The following is an 18,388-nucleotide window of genomic DNA, read 5'->3' on the forward strand; positions in this document are numbered from 1 at the left end:
AAATAAATTATCAATCATAATGGAGTCTGCTGCCCCGGTAAATCAAGCAAATTGGGTGTTGCCTCCAAATTTCTCATTAAGATGTTTCTAAAACAGCCTTGCAGGACAGTGCAGGATCCATGGGAAGTAGGGAGAGATGGGTTCAACACTTAAACTGCCTGTAATGTCTGCAAGGTATCACTAACACTCTTCATCCTACACATTTAGAGGTTATGGTCATCCTTGTGACAGTGGAAAAGATTTTTGAGGCCTGGCAGGATCCAATGTAGTTATGATCTCCCAGCAGAGCTCTGGGGTCTCATATGTCCAGATCTTTTGTAGATGTAAGAGGACATAATGGAAGGCGGAATACCACAATGACTGAGAGAATGTAGGAGGTCACGTGGTAGCAGAAGGCAGAGGCAGGAGCGCAGTCAGGAAAGCCGAGCCATACACAGGAGGTCAATGGAGTAGCCAAATCAGGATCCAAAGTGAGGTCAGGTGGAAGCCAAAGGTCATACACAGGAAGTCAGGAAGGTAACAAATCAGGATCATGGAGGAGAGGTCTGTAAGGCAAGCCAGGTCAACAATCCAGGGAATCCACAGGAGACAGTGAGCAGGAATGAGTAATAGCACGAGGGAGCTGATACTGTGAGAGAACGAATAACCAGCGGCCAGAGCCAAAATGAGGCCTAAATAGCCTCTGGCCCGCCGCTGATCACCTGAACCCGGAAGTGCTGGTCCCAGCGGTAGGGAGAAACCAGAACCTCCGCACACTCAAGCGGAGGCCTACGGCCTACCCCAGCGCCAGAAGTAGCAGTGACTCCAGCGCTGGACAGGGATCGGGTCGGGCGCCTCCACGCAGCACAGCGGAGGCCCCGGCCCGACCTAACACACAGACTGAACATTGAACAGTCTGAACAGTGATGTTTTACTTCACTGTGTGCTGTTTCTTACGGTAGGCTCACACTAGTGTTGGGGTTTCGGTTATTCGGATCCTTTTGGAAGGGGATTTGGGGATGGAAAACCTGAACGTAGTTCCAATGCTAGTGTGAACCTTACCTTAGCCTGTATTGCATTGCAGCATGTTGTGTATATTTGATATCAATAGTAAATCAATAAAAAATGCAGGTATGAACCAAGCTATAACCTGATGTTAAAAAAAGAGGCTGCATTGCTTTCAATAAGAACCATGTACCCTTCAAACTGATCATCAAGTGTACTGACAGATGAACCCCCAATACTGATGTACTTCCTCTTCCTATTCTAATAGCAGATATTATCCATGTTACACACTAAATGAGTGGCCAGCCAGTTGTGTTGTGCTACCAGTTATTAATTTAGTTGAAGATACAATCGATAGACCCCACAATGGGGATGCAGGGATGGAGGGACTAATAATGAAGTTACTTAATTATTACCTCCATGTCTCTCACATATCACTAACCCTTATGTGAGGCTCAAAAAACCACAGCAAAATAAAAGCTGTGTTTCTGCAATGTAGGGCTGAGGCCCCACGTTGTGGAAACGCGGCTTCTTTGGTTGCAGATTTTGCTGTGTTTTTTTGAGCCAAAGCCAAGAATGGCTACACAGGGAATGGGAAATATACAAGAAGACTCCCTTCTGCTGAGTCCAATCCTGGTTTTAGCTCAAAAAACCGCAACAAAATTAACAGCACAGTATGACAACACCTCAATGTTACGGTTTGTTCTATATGACTTTAGTATAGGGGTCATCAGCCTTACAATTATTGCGTGGCACTCCGAGGACACAATCGGCACACCGAACAAAAAAGATTGTCTACCCCTGCAATATAATATCGGCTGCGTGTGGGATGCTGACAGCACACTCCACATAACCCCTGAGGCCTGACCTCAGCAGTGACGTCCAGAACGCCAGAACATGACGCTGGACGCCTAGGACAGGTGAGTAAAAATGATGCTGGGTCTCTTTCTGTTATTGATATGGCCAGGCCTGTCTCCAGGTATTGCCCAGTTTGCTCCCCCCCCCCCCCCCCCCCTTAATGCCGGCCCTGTATATAGGACAAACCTCAGAGGAATTTCTTCTTGGATAGAAAAAAATATATTCATGATTTATCTCTAGACAGTTTCCTTCTGTTCAAATGAATACAATACCGTGTAAGTACATGTAAATGAATTCATAAGGCTCAGGGATTGCTGTGAATGAAGCGGGAGGATTCCTGCCAGACTGGTAAAGTCTTTGAATTATTTACTTCTCCCTTCTGAGATTTACACCATCTGATTGAATAATCTGCGGGCCGGGTGCTCTGCTAAACTTGTTGGCCCACTTTGAGCTTAAATGTGATACTTTAGCCTATATTGACTGTGTCTAAGAGTTAAATAAACAACACTTTATATAGGCCAAAGAGATGTAATAATGGAATTTGGATACTGTCAAAAAACTTATAAAAATGAACACAATATTGCAATTATTGCTATAAGCAAAATGCTGAAACAATGGAATTGAGAAGAGGATTTTTTTTTATGTACGGTAGATTGTGAGCCCCATATAGGGATTACAATGTACATTTTTTACTATTATTATTTTTTTCCTATCAGTATGTCTTTGTAGAATGGAAGAAACTCCACACAAACATGGGGAGAACATACAAACTCTTTGCAGATGTTGTTCATGGCGGGATTTGAATCCAGTACTCCAGCGCTGCAAGGCAGCAGCGCTAACCACTGACGCTAGGTTCACACCTGCGTTCATCTGTCCGTTCTGGGCTTTCCGTCTTCTGCATGCCAGAAGTCGGAAAGCTCAGACCGGATCCGGCTGTGAGCGGCGGTGAGCGTTTTATGCTCTCCGCCGCGAAACCGGATTTTTTTTATCCGGACACAGAGTACTGCATGTCCGACTCTGTGTCCGGATTATAAAACCCGGTTTCGCGGCGGAGAGCATAAAACGCTCACCGCCGCTCACGGCCGGACATCTCTCTCACCCATTCAAATGAATGGGTGAGAGAGACTCCTGCAGGTTTCCGTCTCCTGCCTCTGTTTTAGGCAGGAAACGGAAACCTCAAGTACGGAGTTCACAACGCAGATGTGAACGAGCCCTGAGCCACCATGTTGGAGACTTTTTAGCAGCTGAACATAAAGGTGGGATGAGATATTATTCATTATCTGGATCACTGAAAAAACTGGTGTCACATCCCCTGTTCCCTTGGCGGATGGCAATGTCCAGTCCAGAAGTGCAGAAGCTCATGTGAATGCTGCACCCCGTCACTTGTCACAACAGCCACCTGATGGGGTCTGGAGAAATATCAGCATTTATGTCACCAAATCCCATCAGGTGCCTGCTGAGGCTAGTTATTGGTTGTAGCGGCAACCTGAGCGTATGCAATTTTGGCTTGCCAGTGCTGGTATTGGTTGGATGAAATCAGGAATGCAATGTGAAGTGGAGGATCGGAGGTGGGTGAGTATCACTTTATTTTTTATTTTACCTGGCCCCTCTCAGGATTTCCAGTGATTCTGCAAAATTCACCATGGACTTGACAAAAAAAACCCTAAAATATTTTCCAGTGATAAACTGCTTATAGCTTATATGAACCTCCTCAAGCACAATTACGGTATTATACCTATAACTCTTCTATCCACTGTGTCCATCTATAATTACATGTACATAACTTTTTCTTTTAGATCTTTTCTCCCTGTAACTATAGAAAGCCAGTGTCAGCTCACCTCCTGAGTGTGTGCGTTGGCAGTGAACTCCCACGCAGAAAAAGTAAGGAGACTGACAATCTAATGGACAGTAAAAGAATCCACTTTATTTCAGCACATTCAACATCATAAGTAAAAGCAACGTGAACATTTCACATTAGGCATGCATCCGTCTGACATCTCTCTCCCATCTCAAGACATCAAAGCCTTTAAATAAAAACATTTATCTTAGCATCCACTGTGGAAGGCCATTAAAGGTCATCTTTCACACGTTCCTTCACAGCCCATCCCCAAATTAATAAAACTATAAAAACCATAGGACCCCAGAGGTATTTTATCTGTAACTTAATATTAAGAACAGATCTCACATGCCAAGGTAATTGAATACAGCTATACAAGCCAATTGTTATTTGTGCACGAGAAACAGTGGTACGTCTTTTCGTATTTCAGGCATAATGAGACTATATGGCCTAATATGAAAAGATCAAATTATTAAATATATCTGTAATACATTGTAATGTATCCTTATATCACCTAAGCCGATTTACTTCTGGCCCAGCTAATGTCTGCATGAAATTGAACTAGGGACCCAATGCTGGACCAGAGGACCAGGGGTAGGTGAATATTGCTTCTTTATATTTTACTCCAAGCCTGGCCACCTAGACCCAGGCACAGTGGAAAAAAACATTAACCAGTTCTGGCTGCCTATAGACTATATACATCCAGGTGGTCCATTTTTGACTCTGTAAGGACATACCTGTACGTCACAGCAGTGTTAACAGCTACACAAAATCGTGCAGCTGTGGAACTTGCGGGTCGGCCATAACCACAGCCGAAGCTCCTGTAGAGAAGACAGGGACATTAATAAACCTACCCGATGGCTGTGTACACAGCACTAAATGAGAGCTGTATACATAGCTATGGGAGACTCCCCTCTGATTCTGTGGTGACATCATGCAGAGACTAGAGACAGTAAGAGCTGTCGGGTCCGAGGACCAAGATCAATTCTGCAGTTATGATCAGGAGGCTGTATTCCTCTTGTCCTGTATCTGGGGCTAATACATATATAGAGATATATATCTATAAATATATATATATATATATATATATATATATTTATTTAATTTTTGGAAAATGTTGTTTTTGTAACGTGTTAGCCAGTGGGTAGGAAATATGAAAAACAAAAAACTTAAAAGTCTTTAGTAGATGATACCTATTTTAACCCCTTCCCGACATCCGCCGTAATAGTATGACGCTGCCAGGAAGGACTTCCCGCAAACTGCCGTAGTACTACAGCGGCTGTATGGTGCGCACACAGAACCTGAGTGCGCACCATGCCCTGCGAGTGTCAGCCATATGTTACGGCTGACAATGCCCTGTAACACCCGTTGTTGGAACCGGGTCCAATCGCGGGTGTTAACCCCTGAGATGCCAGCGGTCAAACATGACCGCCGGCATCTCAGGGGTTTCGGTATATAATAGTGCCGATCGGCACCCCCCGCGACGGTTTCAGGGGGTGCCAGTGTTGGTAGTGGGCAGCCCGGGGTCTAATCAGTGACCCTGGGTCTGCCCCATCACTTCCTCCTCCACGTACCTGGTTGATCCTGCCAAAATGGAAGCTGTCAGCCCTGTGCGTATGCACGGGGCTGAGAGCTTCCTGTACACTGCAATACACGTGTATTGCAGCGTACATCTAGTTAAGCAGAGATCAGAAGATCACTGCTTCAATCCCTGATGTGTTTTGACACAGGAAGGTCCATTCTTTATTTTCTAATTGTATTGCGATGTGTGTTCACTCTCATTTTGAGCTTCTGATTGGTCTCTCCAACATACAGATTTTCAGTGGAACATTTGGTGCATATTATGTATCTATATAATATCTAATTTAAAAAAAAAATGTGTGTATATATATATATATATATATATATATATATATATATATATATATATATTTTATTATATTTTTTTTATATTTTATTAAGATAAAAATAACATAAATAATGCCGTATGTGTCACCGAAAAAAGCCACAAAGATTATTTGAATAATCCGAGTGAAAAAATTGTTTTAGCCCTCAAAACCGCATGTGCGAGAAAAAAAACGAAAACGAGTCTTGTCCTGAATCAGGGAACATACCCCGTTACTGAAGTGGTTAAATAATGTTGTGCTTCCAGTAAGAGAGCCACAGTACTATTACCGTGTTTCTCCAAAATAAGACAAGCTCTTATATTATTTTTGCTTGGAAAGATGGGTTAGAGCTTTTTTCGGGGAATGTCTTGTTTTTTTCCCATGAACTACAATCCACTCACTAAACACAAAACAATTAGAGTTGGCAAGTGCAGATGGTGGATGAGCTCTCACACACAGATCTGTATCACTCCTATCAAAGGTGTGTCACTGTCAGGGCCCCTGCTATTACAGCAGCATACCACTTCAGCCAAGTATAGCGATTGCCTTCTCCTAGTGACCAGAAGCAGTCACGTCACCCGGGCTCAGGAGTGGGGTGATGCCTCTGGGTAACGCCCCCTCAGTACTAGTCTATGGGTGAGTACTGTTGAGGGGGCATTCCTCGTCACTCAGCGACATAGCTGGGCAGTAAGGAACGCCCCCTCTGACAGTATAGAGCAATGGACACTACTGTCAGGAGGGGTGTTCCTCATAGACTGCCAGAAAGGCCCTTCTGACAGTGAAGAGCTATTGGTAACGGCACCGATAGCGCTTTCCCCGGGGCACATAACGGGAAAGCCAACAGTTGGCTTTCTAGAGGTATATAGAACCACGTGTGCCAGAAAACATAAAAGATCCTCTTTAAGGTCTTTGTCTGATTCTTTTGGGGTGTCTGCTTTCTTTGATGAAGGGTCTACTGTATTTGTTCTGCTGTATTCTATTTATTTTTTAGATGTATAGCTGCCAGGACACTATTTCCAATGAACTGTAAATGGGGCTTATTTCTGAAGTTGGGCTTATATTTCAAGCATACTCCAAAAGTCCTGAAAAAATCATGCTAGGGCTTATTTTCGGGGAAACAGGGTAGCTGTAATTTGTTTATATATTAGCTTAGAAATATCTGGAGATCCTGCAACTATTACATTTGTTCTTCATAAAAGTAAATAGTTTAGCGAGACAGGAATGACATCTTTGACCTTTCAGTATGTATGTAGGGGGTTAAATAATGGTGCCTTTTATGAAGCTTAGATCTAAAAAATACAAGTCCACCACATGACAGAAAGTGATAGCAACACAAACTAAAAAGAGCTTGTGTGTGGGCGGTAGATAAAACCACTGCAAAAATAAAAGGATATATATAAACAACTGACATATAATATCACATAAACCACTGTAAAGAAACCGCTGGCCTTTGTTATGCATCATCTGTAACAAAGAATACCATACCACTAATTCAGGGAAATATGTTGTCAGTCTCCTGAGGCAAGCTGATCTCTAGGGGGTCTTGCTTGCTAGGAGCCACATCAACAAATAACAAGGGGATGTTTAATAACTAAACCATCACATAGCACTTACCGTACTTTCCCTGCACTAAACCCTTTTTTCATAAAACAGCCAGATGCCCCAGATCCAGAATGGAAATCTATGCCAGTTAGAAACTAGTGCAGATCTCCATTATAACTCACACCCAAAAACTATTGTGGATTATAATAAATATACACTCACCGGCCACTTTATTAGGTACACCATGCTAGTAACGGGTTGGACCCCCTTTTGCCTTCAGAACTGCCTCAATTCTTCGTGGCATAGATTCAACAAGGTGCTGGAAGCATTCCTCAGAGATTTTGGTCCATATTAACATAATGGCATCACACAGTTGCCGCAGATTTGTCGGCTGCACATCCATGATGCGAATCTCCCGTTCCACCACATCCCAAAGATGCTCTATTGGATTGAGATCTGGTGACTGTGGAGGCCATTGGAGTACAGTGAACTCATTGTCATGTTCAAGAAACCAGTCTGAGATGATTCCAGCTTTATGACATGGCGCATTATCCTGCTGAAAGTAGCCATCAGATGTTGGGTACATTGTGGTCATAAAGGGATGGACATGGTCAGCAACAATACTCAGGTAGGCTTTGGCGTTGCAACAATGCTCAATTGGTACCAAGGGGCCCAAAGAGTGCCAAGAAAATATTCCCCACACCATGACACCACCACCACCAGCCTGAATCGTTGATACAAGGCAGGATGGATCCATGCTTTCATGTTGTTGACGCCAAATTCTGACCCTACCATCCGAATGTCGCAGCAGAAATCGAGACTCATCAGACCAGGCAATGCTTTTCCAATCTTCAATTGTCCAATTTCGATGAGCTTATGCAAATTGTAGCCTCAGTTTCCTGTTCTTAGCTGAAAGGAGTGGCACCCGGTGTGGTCTTCTGCTGCTGTAGCCCATCTGCCTCAAAGTTCGACGTACTGTGCGTTCAGAGATGCTCTTCTGGCTACCTTGGTTGTAACGGGTGCCTATTTGAGTCACTGTTGCCTTTCTATCAGCTCGAACCAGTCTGGCCATTCTCCTCTGACCTCTGGCATCAACAACGCATTTCTGCCCACAGAACTGTCGCTCACTGGATGTTTTTTCTTTTTCGGACCATTCTCTGTAAACCCTAGAGATGGTTGTGCGTGAAAATCCCAGTAGATCAGCAGTTTCTGAAATACTCAGACCAGATCTTCTGGCACCAACAACCATGCCACGTTCAAAGGCACTCAAATCACCTTTCTTCCCTATACTGATGCTCGGTTTGAACTGCAGGAGATTGTCTTGACCATGTCTACATGCCTAAATGCACTGAGTTGCCGCCATGTGATTGGCTGATTAGAAATTAAGTGTTAACGAGCAGTTGGACAGGTGTACCTAATAAAGTGGCCGGTGAGTGTATAGGGCTCAGGTATCCCTGTCCTGCCGCTTCCCACCCATCTCTGACCACATTTGTGGTGAGCGAGGTGCATAAGTTCTGTGTAATGTACTGATGTGATACTTGGCTCTGTGTAATATACTGATGTGATACCTGGCTCTGTGTAATATACTGATGTGATACCTGGATCTGTGTAATATACTGATGTGATACCTGGATCTGTGTAATATACTGATGTGATACCTGGATCTGTGTAATATACTGATGTGATACCTGGTTCTGTGTAATATACTGATGTGATACCTGGATCTGTGTAATATACTGATGTGATACCTGGTTCTGTGTAATATACTGATGTGATACCTGGTTCTGTGTAATATACTGATGTGATACCTGGTCCTGTGTAACATACTGATGTGATACCTGGTTCTGTGTAATATACTGATGTGATACCTGGTTCTGTGTAATATAATGATGTGATACCTGGTTCTGTGTAATATACTGATGTGACACCTGGCTCTGTGTAATATACTGATGTGATACCTGGTTATGTGTAATTATGGAGGTTTTGGGTGCTGTACATGGTTGTTGAATCCATTACACTTTAAAGGGGCTCTATCACTAGGAAAAGTCATTTTTAACTAATCACATCCTTGCATAGCCTCTAGAAAGTCTATTCCACACTTACCTTTAGTATGTAAATTGCCTCAGTGCTTTCTGAATAAGTCAGTTTTTATTCATATGCTAATTAGTCTGGTGCACGATACATCGTGCACACCTCTCCCTGTTGTTTTCTATGGGAGACTGCTGCTGCTAAAGACTCAGCTTCCTGTTTGCCTCACACACATAGGAGATAATAGGAGAGAGGAGGCTGCTGGGAACTTCCTGAGCTGGCTGGAGGCTCATTAGCATATGAATAAAAACGGACGTATTCAGAGACCACTGAGGCAATCTACATACTAAAGGTAGGTGTGGAATAGCCTTTCTAAAGCCTATGCAAGGATGGGATTAGTAAAAAGGGCTCTATCATCAAAATCATGCTGATAGAGCCCCACATATGCGTGAATAGCCTTTAAAAAGGCTATTCAGGCACAGTAAATGTTATATTAAACTACCCCCCCCCCCCCCCGTTTTAAAATAATACCCTAAAAAAGAATGTGCTCTACTTACGCATCGTGCACGCTGGGCGGGCATTCAGGGTGCGCCGTCTTCTTCATCCCCGCCTCTTCTTCCTCCGATGTCCTCCGGTTCCGTCCTCCTCCCGCGCTCGCGAACTGACACTGATATAAAAAATGGCCTGGGCGCATGCGCAGTAGCATGCGGCTTCTACTAAGGCTACTGCGTAGGCGCACAAGCCATTTTTTTTTTTTATCAGTGTCAGTTTCCGAGCGCCGGAGAAGGACGGGACCGGAGGACATCGGAGGAAGAGGAGGCGTGGATGAAGATGAAGACACACCCTGAATGCCCGCCCAGCGTGTATGATGCGTAAGTAGATCACATTCTTTTTTAGGATATTATTTTAAAACGGGGGGTAGTTTAATATAACATTTACGGTGCCTGAATAGTCTTTTTAAAGGCTATTCACGCATATGTGAGGCTCTATCAGCATGATTTTGCTGATAGAGCCCCTTTAAAGAGGACCTTTCACCACTTTTGGGCACATGCAGTGTTATATACTGCTGGAAAGCTGACAGTGCGCTGAATTCAGCGCACTGTCGGCTTTCCCGATCTGTGCCCGGTGTAAAGAGCTTACGGTGCCGGTACCGTAGCGCTTTACAGTCAGAAGGGCGTTTCTGACCATTAGCCAGGAACGTCCTTCTGCCTCGCGGCGCCAATCGCGCTGTGCTGTGGAGCGGGGAGGAACTCCCCCCCCCCCCCCCCCTCCCTCTGTTCACACAGCTCGTCCATAGACGAGCATTATCAGGAGCGGGAGGGGGGAGTTCCTCCCCGCTCCACAGCACAGCGCGATAGGCGCCGCGAGGCAGAAGGACGTTCCTGGCTAATGGTCAGAAACGCCCTTCTGACCATAGAGCACTACGGTACTGGCACCGTAAGCTCTTTACACCGGGCACAGATCGGGAAAGCCGACAGTGCGCTGAATTCAGCGCACTGTCAGCTTTCCAGCAGTATATAACACTGCATGTGCCCAAAAGTGGTGAAAGGTCCTCTTTAACCTGTATTCTTTTTTCTTAGAAAGGACCTATAAAAGACCATTTTTCTGTGCAGTTTTGAGTGGTTGGCTTAGAGGTTCCAGTGTGTGCACATGCATATATAGATATACGTGCATGCACACATAGTATATATACATATCTCTGGCCTGTGCATCATTGTAATAGGGAAGTGCTCACAATGCAATTTACCACCATTCATAATTATTGACCATACCCGTTCTTGTTTGTGCTAGTTTTTAAATAAAGATGTAATGTTATTGAATCATTTAAAAAAAAAAAAATCCCGTTCTTCCACTCTGCGCGCCGCTCACATGTGGGGAGCGTCCTTGCGCCTGATGACGTACGGTCGGAGGGAGGGGCCAGAGAGGCGCCTGCGGCCCCGCCCCCTCCTTCTCCATAGCCAGTTTGGTGTGTGGCGCCCCCTCCGTTGCCGACGGTCAGAGAGTTACGGGGAGGCGGCCGGAGCGCAGACGCCAGGGTGTGCGGCCACCGGGCTGACAGGCCGCAGCTCCCGTAGAAGGCAGACCGTGGCATACACCCGTTCACTTCCGCCGCCGGGCTGCTCTCAGTGGTGCTCGGGATGTCAGCGACTTATGGCTCGCTGGGGCTGATGACAGGAGGCGGGGAGGCGGCGACGCTGCCCACAAGTGCCCCGCTGCTGTCACAGCCTCCGGAGAGCTTTCCTCCGTTGCCCCCGCTGCCAATAGCCTTCGATGGCCTGGGGCTGGGCCCTGTGGAAGAAGCGGACTCTCTGGACGGACCGGAGTATGAAGAGGAGGAGGTGGAGATTCCTCTTAGTGCGCCCCCTACCAACCAGTAAGTACCCGGAGCCGTGGTGGGCAGTGATGCCAGGACAAGTGCTGCACTCCCGGCTGTTTATGTGTCTGCCCGGGCACACCCTCCCTCCACACCCAGCCCTGTCCTCCCATGCTTCCCTGCAGCCTTCCAGCCCTGGCTATGGAGGACTCTCCTGCATTCCTCAGTGTGAGGAGTGACTGCTGGGCCTTGTAGTCCCCTAGTAGTTGGTCACTGATACCACTTGTCACTGTATGAGATGGAGCCATTCCTGCGAGGTAGGGGGTTGGCAGCCAGCCAGCCAGCCAGCCACACTCAGCTGCAGTGAAACTACAGATCCCAGCAAGCCCTGACCGCTGCACACACCACATCTAGCATGGGACTGTAGCTTTCAGCTATAGCTGTTGCTGTAGCTTTCAGGGCATGCTGGGAGTTGTAGTTCACAAAAGCTTCAATGACCCTGAGTGCTTCATCCGTAGACATGCTGAGAGTAGTAGTTGCACAACAGTTGGAGTGTCGCTGGTTGCTGATCACTGCTGTAAGGTAACTTGCCATTCCTGACACATTTTCTCTCCTCTACGCCCCACAAGTTGTATTTCAAATAAGAGCTCATTCACATGTGCACTGGTGTTTCCTTTTTCTGCGTTTCTAGGGTCAGAAGTTATTGGACGCTGTTGATCTAGATGGAAACAAATGACACCCAACAGGTCCAATTGACTGTAATGAGGTCTGACAGGTTTCTGTCCGGGAGCCTCGCATTTTATCAGGCACAAAATCCCAGCACATGGCACTATATTGTCATTTTTTACAGAATCTGCGCTGTAGCCTAAGGATTACTGCAGTAAACACAATGTATTTGTCTATAATTGCGCTTTTTCTTCATCTTTATTCTCTATTAATTGTTTACACTCTTCCGGATCTGTGTTTGCCATCCTGATCATATGATGATCAGCCAGAATGATCTCCACAGAGCCTGTCCGTAACAGATCAGCACGGATGGCACACAGGTGATATCCATGTGCTGTCTGTGACCTCCGCAAACCAATACATTTTTCTTGGTTCATGGACCTGTGATAATACACGGCTGTGTGTATGGGGCCATAACAAAACAATGGGTGCTAGTCATTAAAAAAAAATAATGGCTAAAACACTGACAAATCAGGCAAGTTCAGACATAGCAGACCCAACATTGTAAATTACAGTACAGTACATGTGAATGGAGTTTTTAAAACTGCTATCCACATGGAATAGAAACTTTTTGTGCAGAAATCACACCAATATTTGCATGTACCACATGCTACTACGATATTATACCCTGTGTATGACCTGCAGCATCTGGTGAGCCTGTAGCTCACGTCATCTGTATGTTACAGAATATACCTTACAATCTCTAGAGAGTGAAAAGACGGAGCTGGTCAGCCTCCCATTCACCAACTTAAGACGTGTAAACTGAGAACTTAGGGCTAGTTCACACGGGGACATGGACGCTGATTTTGACAGCAGATTTTGCGGCCAAATCAGCGTCCATACAATGTCCACACTATGTGAACTGCTCCCGCCGCGACCATCGCGGTCGCAGCTTTCACCTCCGCTGTCGGCTCAAATGAATGAGCCGACATGGAGGGCGCTGCGGCTGGGCGGAAGCCGCGGCTCATCGCGAGCGGCTTCCGCCCGAAAGATAGGTCATGTCGCTTCTTTTTCTGCTAGCTCGCTAGCAGAAAAAAAAAAAGCGAGCAGTTCACATAGGGATACATTGTATGGACGCTGATTTGGCCGCGAAATCCGCTGTCAAAATCAGCGTCCATGTCCCCGTGTGAACTAGCCCTTAGGGATTTCATTGTAAGTAGCAGTATCTGATGCATATTATAAGGGCGCTGGCACACAATGCGGGGCTTCCTTGCTCAGTCCATACCACCTTGTGTACAACTACGCTTATTGAGTCTTACTTGTTACCAGTTTGCAGCAAGTGAGGGGTTAACAAGCAATCATTAATAAAAGTGATTGTAAATCCGAGCGGCACAGACCTGCTCACAGTAAGCTCTTTATCATGTGACTGCACCCTAAAGAGCCACTTGTCCTGTCTTGACAGTTTAAAGGGGTAGTTTGGAAATTGGACGGGCAAGGTGTAACATGAAAAAGCATATTCTCTTTTACCTAGTGATCTGTTAACTGTTGTTGGTGTCCTTTTGGTCTCCTGCCGCATCTTTGTCATCGAAAGTCAGTCACTGATCTCAGGGGTCCCTGGAGATGGACTGGTGACGTCACTCGCAGACATCATCAGTTCGCTACCAGCAACCACTGAGGTGACTAATTGGTCTTGGCGGTCATGGGATGTCTGTACTCCAGCATTGAAGACACGTCATAAAAACAGACAGACGTGGGGCTAGACGATGGCCCAGCGGTTAGCACTGCAGCCTTGCAGCGCTGCAGTCCTGGGTTCGAATCCTGCCAGGAACAACATCTGCAAGGAGTTTGTATGTTCTCCCTGTGTTTGCGTGGATTTCCTCTCATTCTACAAAATACATGCTGATGGGAGGGGGGGAAAAAAAAAGTACTTTGTGATTCCTAATGTACTTTTAATGTATGATAGATTCCTAGAACTTACCATGAAAAATGCGTAGAGAACGGTTCTGTAAGCAGCGCTTTTCTCTCCGCATTCTTTGTGTGGAAACCACACAGACCTGGGGCACATCCTGGTGGGGACTCTCCTGACAAACTGCACCAGCACCTTACTGGTATGGATTTCGGCAACCATTTATGCTAGAAAACACAAATGTATGACATAAATTTGTCTGGGACAATCATTCTGTCCATGCCGCGCTCCCGTTCAAGAAAGAGGCATGGGTGGCATAAAAACCCTCTTTGCTACAAATATCGTTGCACTTGGCGATTAAAAAATAGGCTCATGGTAAATGTGTCCCAGTATGTGTTAAAAATGGCCGTGTGACGGCTGCTATGAAAATTGCAGTCACATGGCTGTTTTTCACTGTCTTGTGAATAAGGCCTTAGGGATTTCTTACAGACAGTGAGACTGATTTATTAAAATATTGGTCTTTTGTGCTCCAGTCTTAATACAGGTCCCAACTGAATTATGAAGAGGTTCCCCCTCGGAATCTAAGTCCTGTATAAGCCCTCGTTCACATCATTGTTTGGATTCCGTCCGAGGGAGTTCACGTGGAGACCCTCGACCGGAATACAAATGCAATTGCAAGCGCTGTGCTGTAAAAGTACACAGACCCCATAGACTATAATGGGGTCTGCGTGCTTGCCGCGCACTGCCCGCACAAATCATGTGGACAGGAAAGTAGATGGTGAACTACTTTCCTGTCTGCACGATGCCTGCGGAGATCTGGTGGTAAGCACACAGACCCCATTATGGTCTGTTGGGTCCGTGTGCTTTTACTGCACATCGCTTGCACTTACATTTGGTATTCCGTTCACCATGCGGACTCCCCCGGACGGAATCCAAATGCAGATGTGAACGAACCCTTACTCCCAAGATACTTTGGTAATATGACCTATATAAGTATTACCCCTGGTCAGTTGCATTTGGCTGATCTGTAATGAGTATAATGCACTATTTTATATTACTATATATCACTCTCTGTATGTGTTCTGGTAATTCACAACTTCCTCTATAGCATGTTCTTTACTAGGCCAATACAAACTACCCCCTCTACTTCCTAAATCACAAGTAATTGTGAAAATAGAAGTGCAAAAATTCACTCTGTAGGCATTTTCTTTTCTGCCAAACGCAGCCTACTTCAATCTACTTAGCTCTGTTGCAAAGTGAATAGTTTTTTGCTGTGCTATGAACTAGGTAGGCCAAACCACTGATGCTATGTTACACAGAGTCTGGAGGACTTTAATGTTAGGTGTCCTTTTTTTGAAACTGAAAGCGGAGGAAAAAGCCCCCGATACAGGACATTTTTCATCTTCCCTCCTGATAATTGTCTATAGGCGCTGCTGTGGAGAAGGACGTTCCTTACAGTGTCAGAAATGCCCTTCTGACTGTGAAGAGGTACAGTACTGGCACTGATAGCTCTTTACCCGAGGCACAGATCGGGAAAGCCGACAGTGCGCTGAATTCAGCGCACTGTCGGCTTTCCAGTGGTATATAACACCGCATGTGCCCAAATCCATGAAAGGTCCTCTTTAAGTGATGGGCAAATCTTTAAAGATTTCTCTTGCGAGGTTCACCACAGCGGTTTTGTTTGGACTGAACAGGACCAATACTATTATTATACTGGGGAGTCTCTTCAGGGGTAAATGCAATATTTGTTAGTGCGCTTAATGGGCTATGCGGGTTAATCTTTACCAGACCAGTTTTAAGAAATGAAAGCTGAGTTCTGATTGGTTGATTTTTGCCAGTTTAAGTGAGGTCATTTGTGTGACAGTGTTGGGCCTTATTTGCTTTGGTCACTGGACTGTGAGAGTTGTAAGACCCCGGGTGTTAGGGATTGGCAGCTAGACTCTAGTCATATTACAAAAAGGAGGGCACTCACCACAGGGCAGATTTCTTCTAAATACACAGTCCTTTATGGCATATAAGGCTTGAGAAAGCGCTTCTGAGAGCGCGAAACGGCTGTTGCCTTATTGCCTGTTACGTCATCGCTCCCTCCCAGGACATGTTTTTAATGCACCTAAATAAAGGACTGTGTTTTTAGAAGACATTTGCCCTGTGGTGAGTGCCCTCTGTTTTTCTGCTGTTTTGCTATTTTCATGTGTGCTTTGGGACGTTGAACACCACCCTACACAATGGCAGGATAATGATGAAGGTCCATACTTCTGTTGGTCGATATTCCTAACCAGGAAGCATTGAGTACCTAGTTTGAGGAACGAGCAGTGCCGCCGTGTTTTTCCTTCTTTTCTTGTGCTCTGTTCCTATTACGTTTGAGACAACCATTTAACATCCAGTAAATGTCTTGGGCCTGTAGGAGACTTAGGACATGTGTAACATATATAAATTCTGTATTCTCTGCCCTGGAGAAGGTGGGAAAGTCTTTTCTTACACCAGGTTCACACTAGTGAGGCATGTCTGCTGACCTGGTCTTTTGAAGGACCAGAACAACAGATAGGCGGACCACTAAAAAAAAGCAGTTACATCCAGTGCCTGATGGACCTCATTGACTATAATGGGATCCGCCAGGTGAAAGTAGCGGACAAAAGCTGTGCGCCCAGGACGACTTCACCCGCCGATTTCAGGTGGACATTAAGACGGAGCTTCCCATGGAGTCTCTGGCACAAATGTGAACATAGCCTGTATCCTCCTCACATGTCACAATACTTGGTCTAGATTTTGGAAACCACTGCCCTAAAGGTTTTATGGCATGAAGAATATGTATCTTCTCTACATAGAGTAGAGGACAAATGTCTGATCGTGGACCCTGTACCCCCAGCCTGACTGCAGTGTATTTCCAAGAAACCTGGTTACTCTGTCAGAGACCTCCTTGCTGTATTTTGCAATTTAAGGACTAAACAGATTATCGGGTTCTCCTGTCTAGGTTGTTGAGGGATCTCCTCTCTCATTACCTGACGCAGCCAAGCACCCGCACTTTGCCAGCACAGGATACCCATACGTACTTTATTTTACCACTCTGTAAGAATAGGACGAGGACTTTTAATGACTGCTGCTGTAAAATGGTCGTTAAGGGTTAAATCCTAAATAAGCCAGACAAGAAAGTGTATAAGCATACCGTAATTAAATGCTTGCGTCGATTAACCTTTTATTTTCCATCTCACTTTCTGTTCCATTAACCCTTGCTTTTGCGGAGGATTGCAGGAAATGTGGCTTTTGTATTGCTGCAGACAGGATGTGGTTTCTACCTCAAATTACCACTAGACATGATGATATGTGCTCTGCTCTTTACTTCACCTCCCACAACGAATGGCTGAAGAGCTCGATGTCCTGGAACCATTACTGCTTTATAGTACTAGAAAGTGTCAGGTCCAATAATGGTGCCGTGTAGGGTCACAAGCTGGCAGCAGAGCTGAGATCATCTTTTTCTGGATATGCAAATCCTGCTCGCCCAGGGTACACTTGCAAATTGATTTGCCTGTAGACGGCCGCAGATGGTCCCGCTCTCATCTGGAATCACTGCCTAACATTGTCCCTTTAACTGTGACGGCTTCAGCCACAGCATGGGTCACAGCTGTCTGTAGACAAATCCATTTAACAAAGCATAATTCTTAAGGCCGGTGCCCCATGTTGCAAAAAAAAGGAGAATTTTAGTGGGATTTATGTAGACTAAAATGTAACTTTTATTAATGCAGCTAAAAGTATCCTATAAACAATCATAAAACCAAGTTCAATTCAGTTGGTATACAGTCAGAATTAATTGGGAGAAGTATAGACCCCCAAAAACCTATAGATTAACCCCAGATCATACACAGGGATGGACAGCCGCCAGACCTACAACCCTCCTTGTTGACCCAAGTGGTATATAGTAAATAAACTGTCTGAACCCTACAGAAAGGAGACTATTTGTTAATCACCAAGGATAACCTATCGCCTCCTGAGTTCGACGCTGGGTATTGCTATACTACCATCCCTTGGCGATAGCTCAAGGGTAAAATAATGATTCCAAATGGTATTGCAATATTGAAGAGCCCACCTGTTTATGAATGGCTTTGGGTACTTGAGATGTAGTAGCTAACCCTAAAGAGGAGCCCTCATATTAATCTGCAATACCACCTTCAGGCTTAGAGCCCACGTTGTAAAAAAAAAAAAAAAAGGCTGCCCATATATAGATAGATAGATAGATATAATTTATTGTTTATTTTTTTGTTGCAGATTTTGCAGAAGTTTGTTGAGCCAAACCCTGGAGTTGCTTCAAAAGAAATGGGTAATGGGAACACTTGGGGTACGTTCACATGGCGGAAAGTGAAGAGAAATTCCTC

The 18,388-nt window shown here is 45.2% G+C and overlaps 1 protein-coding gene across 3 annotated transcripts in view; it reads left to right on the forward strand.

Moving 5' to 3' along the window:
- Positions 1–11,088: 11,088 nt before the first annotated feature.
- RASA1 (RAS p21 protein activator 1) overlaps positions 11,089–18,388 on the forward strand; it is a 43,839-nt gene continuing 36,539 nt past the window's right edge. For all 3 annotated transcript variants that reach the window (XM_075271052.1, XM_075271062.1, XM_075271070.1), the window contains exon 1: positions 11,089–11,509. In XM_075271052.1, coding sequence (XP_075127153.1) covers positions 11,274–11,509 — 236 coding nt within the window. In that variant the 5' untranslated portion in view covers positions 11,089–11,273. The remainder of the gene's footprint in view (positions 11,510–18,388) is intronic.

This window comes from Leptodactylus fuscus, chromosome 1, assembly GCF_031893055.1.
Source record: "Leptodactylus fuscus isolate aLepFus1 chromosome 1, aLepFus1.hap2, whole genome shotgun sequence".
NCBI classification, from domain to species: domain Eukaryota; kingdom Metazoa; phylum Chordata; class Amphibia; order Anura; family Leptodactylidae; genus Leptodactylus; species Leptodactylus fuscus.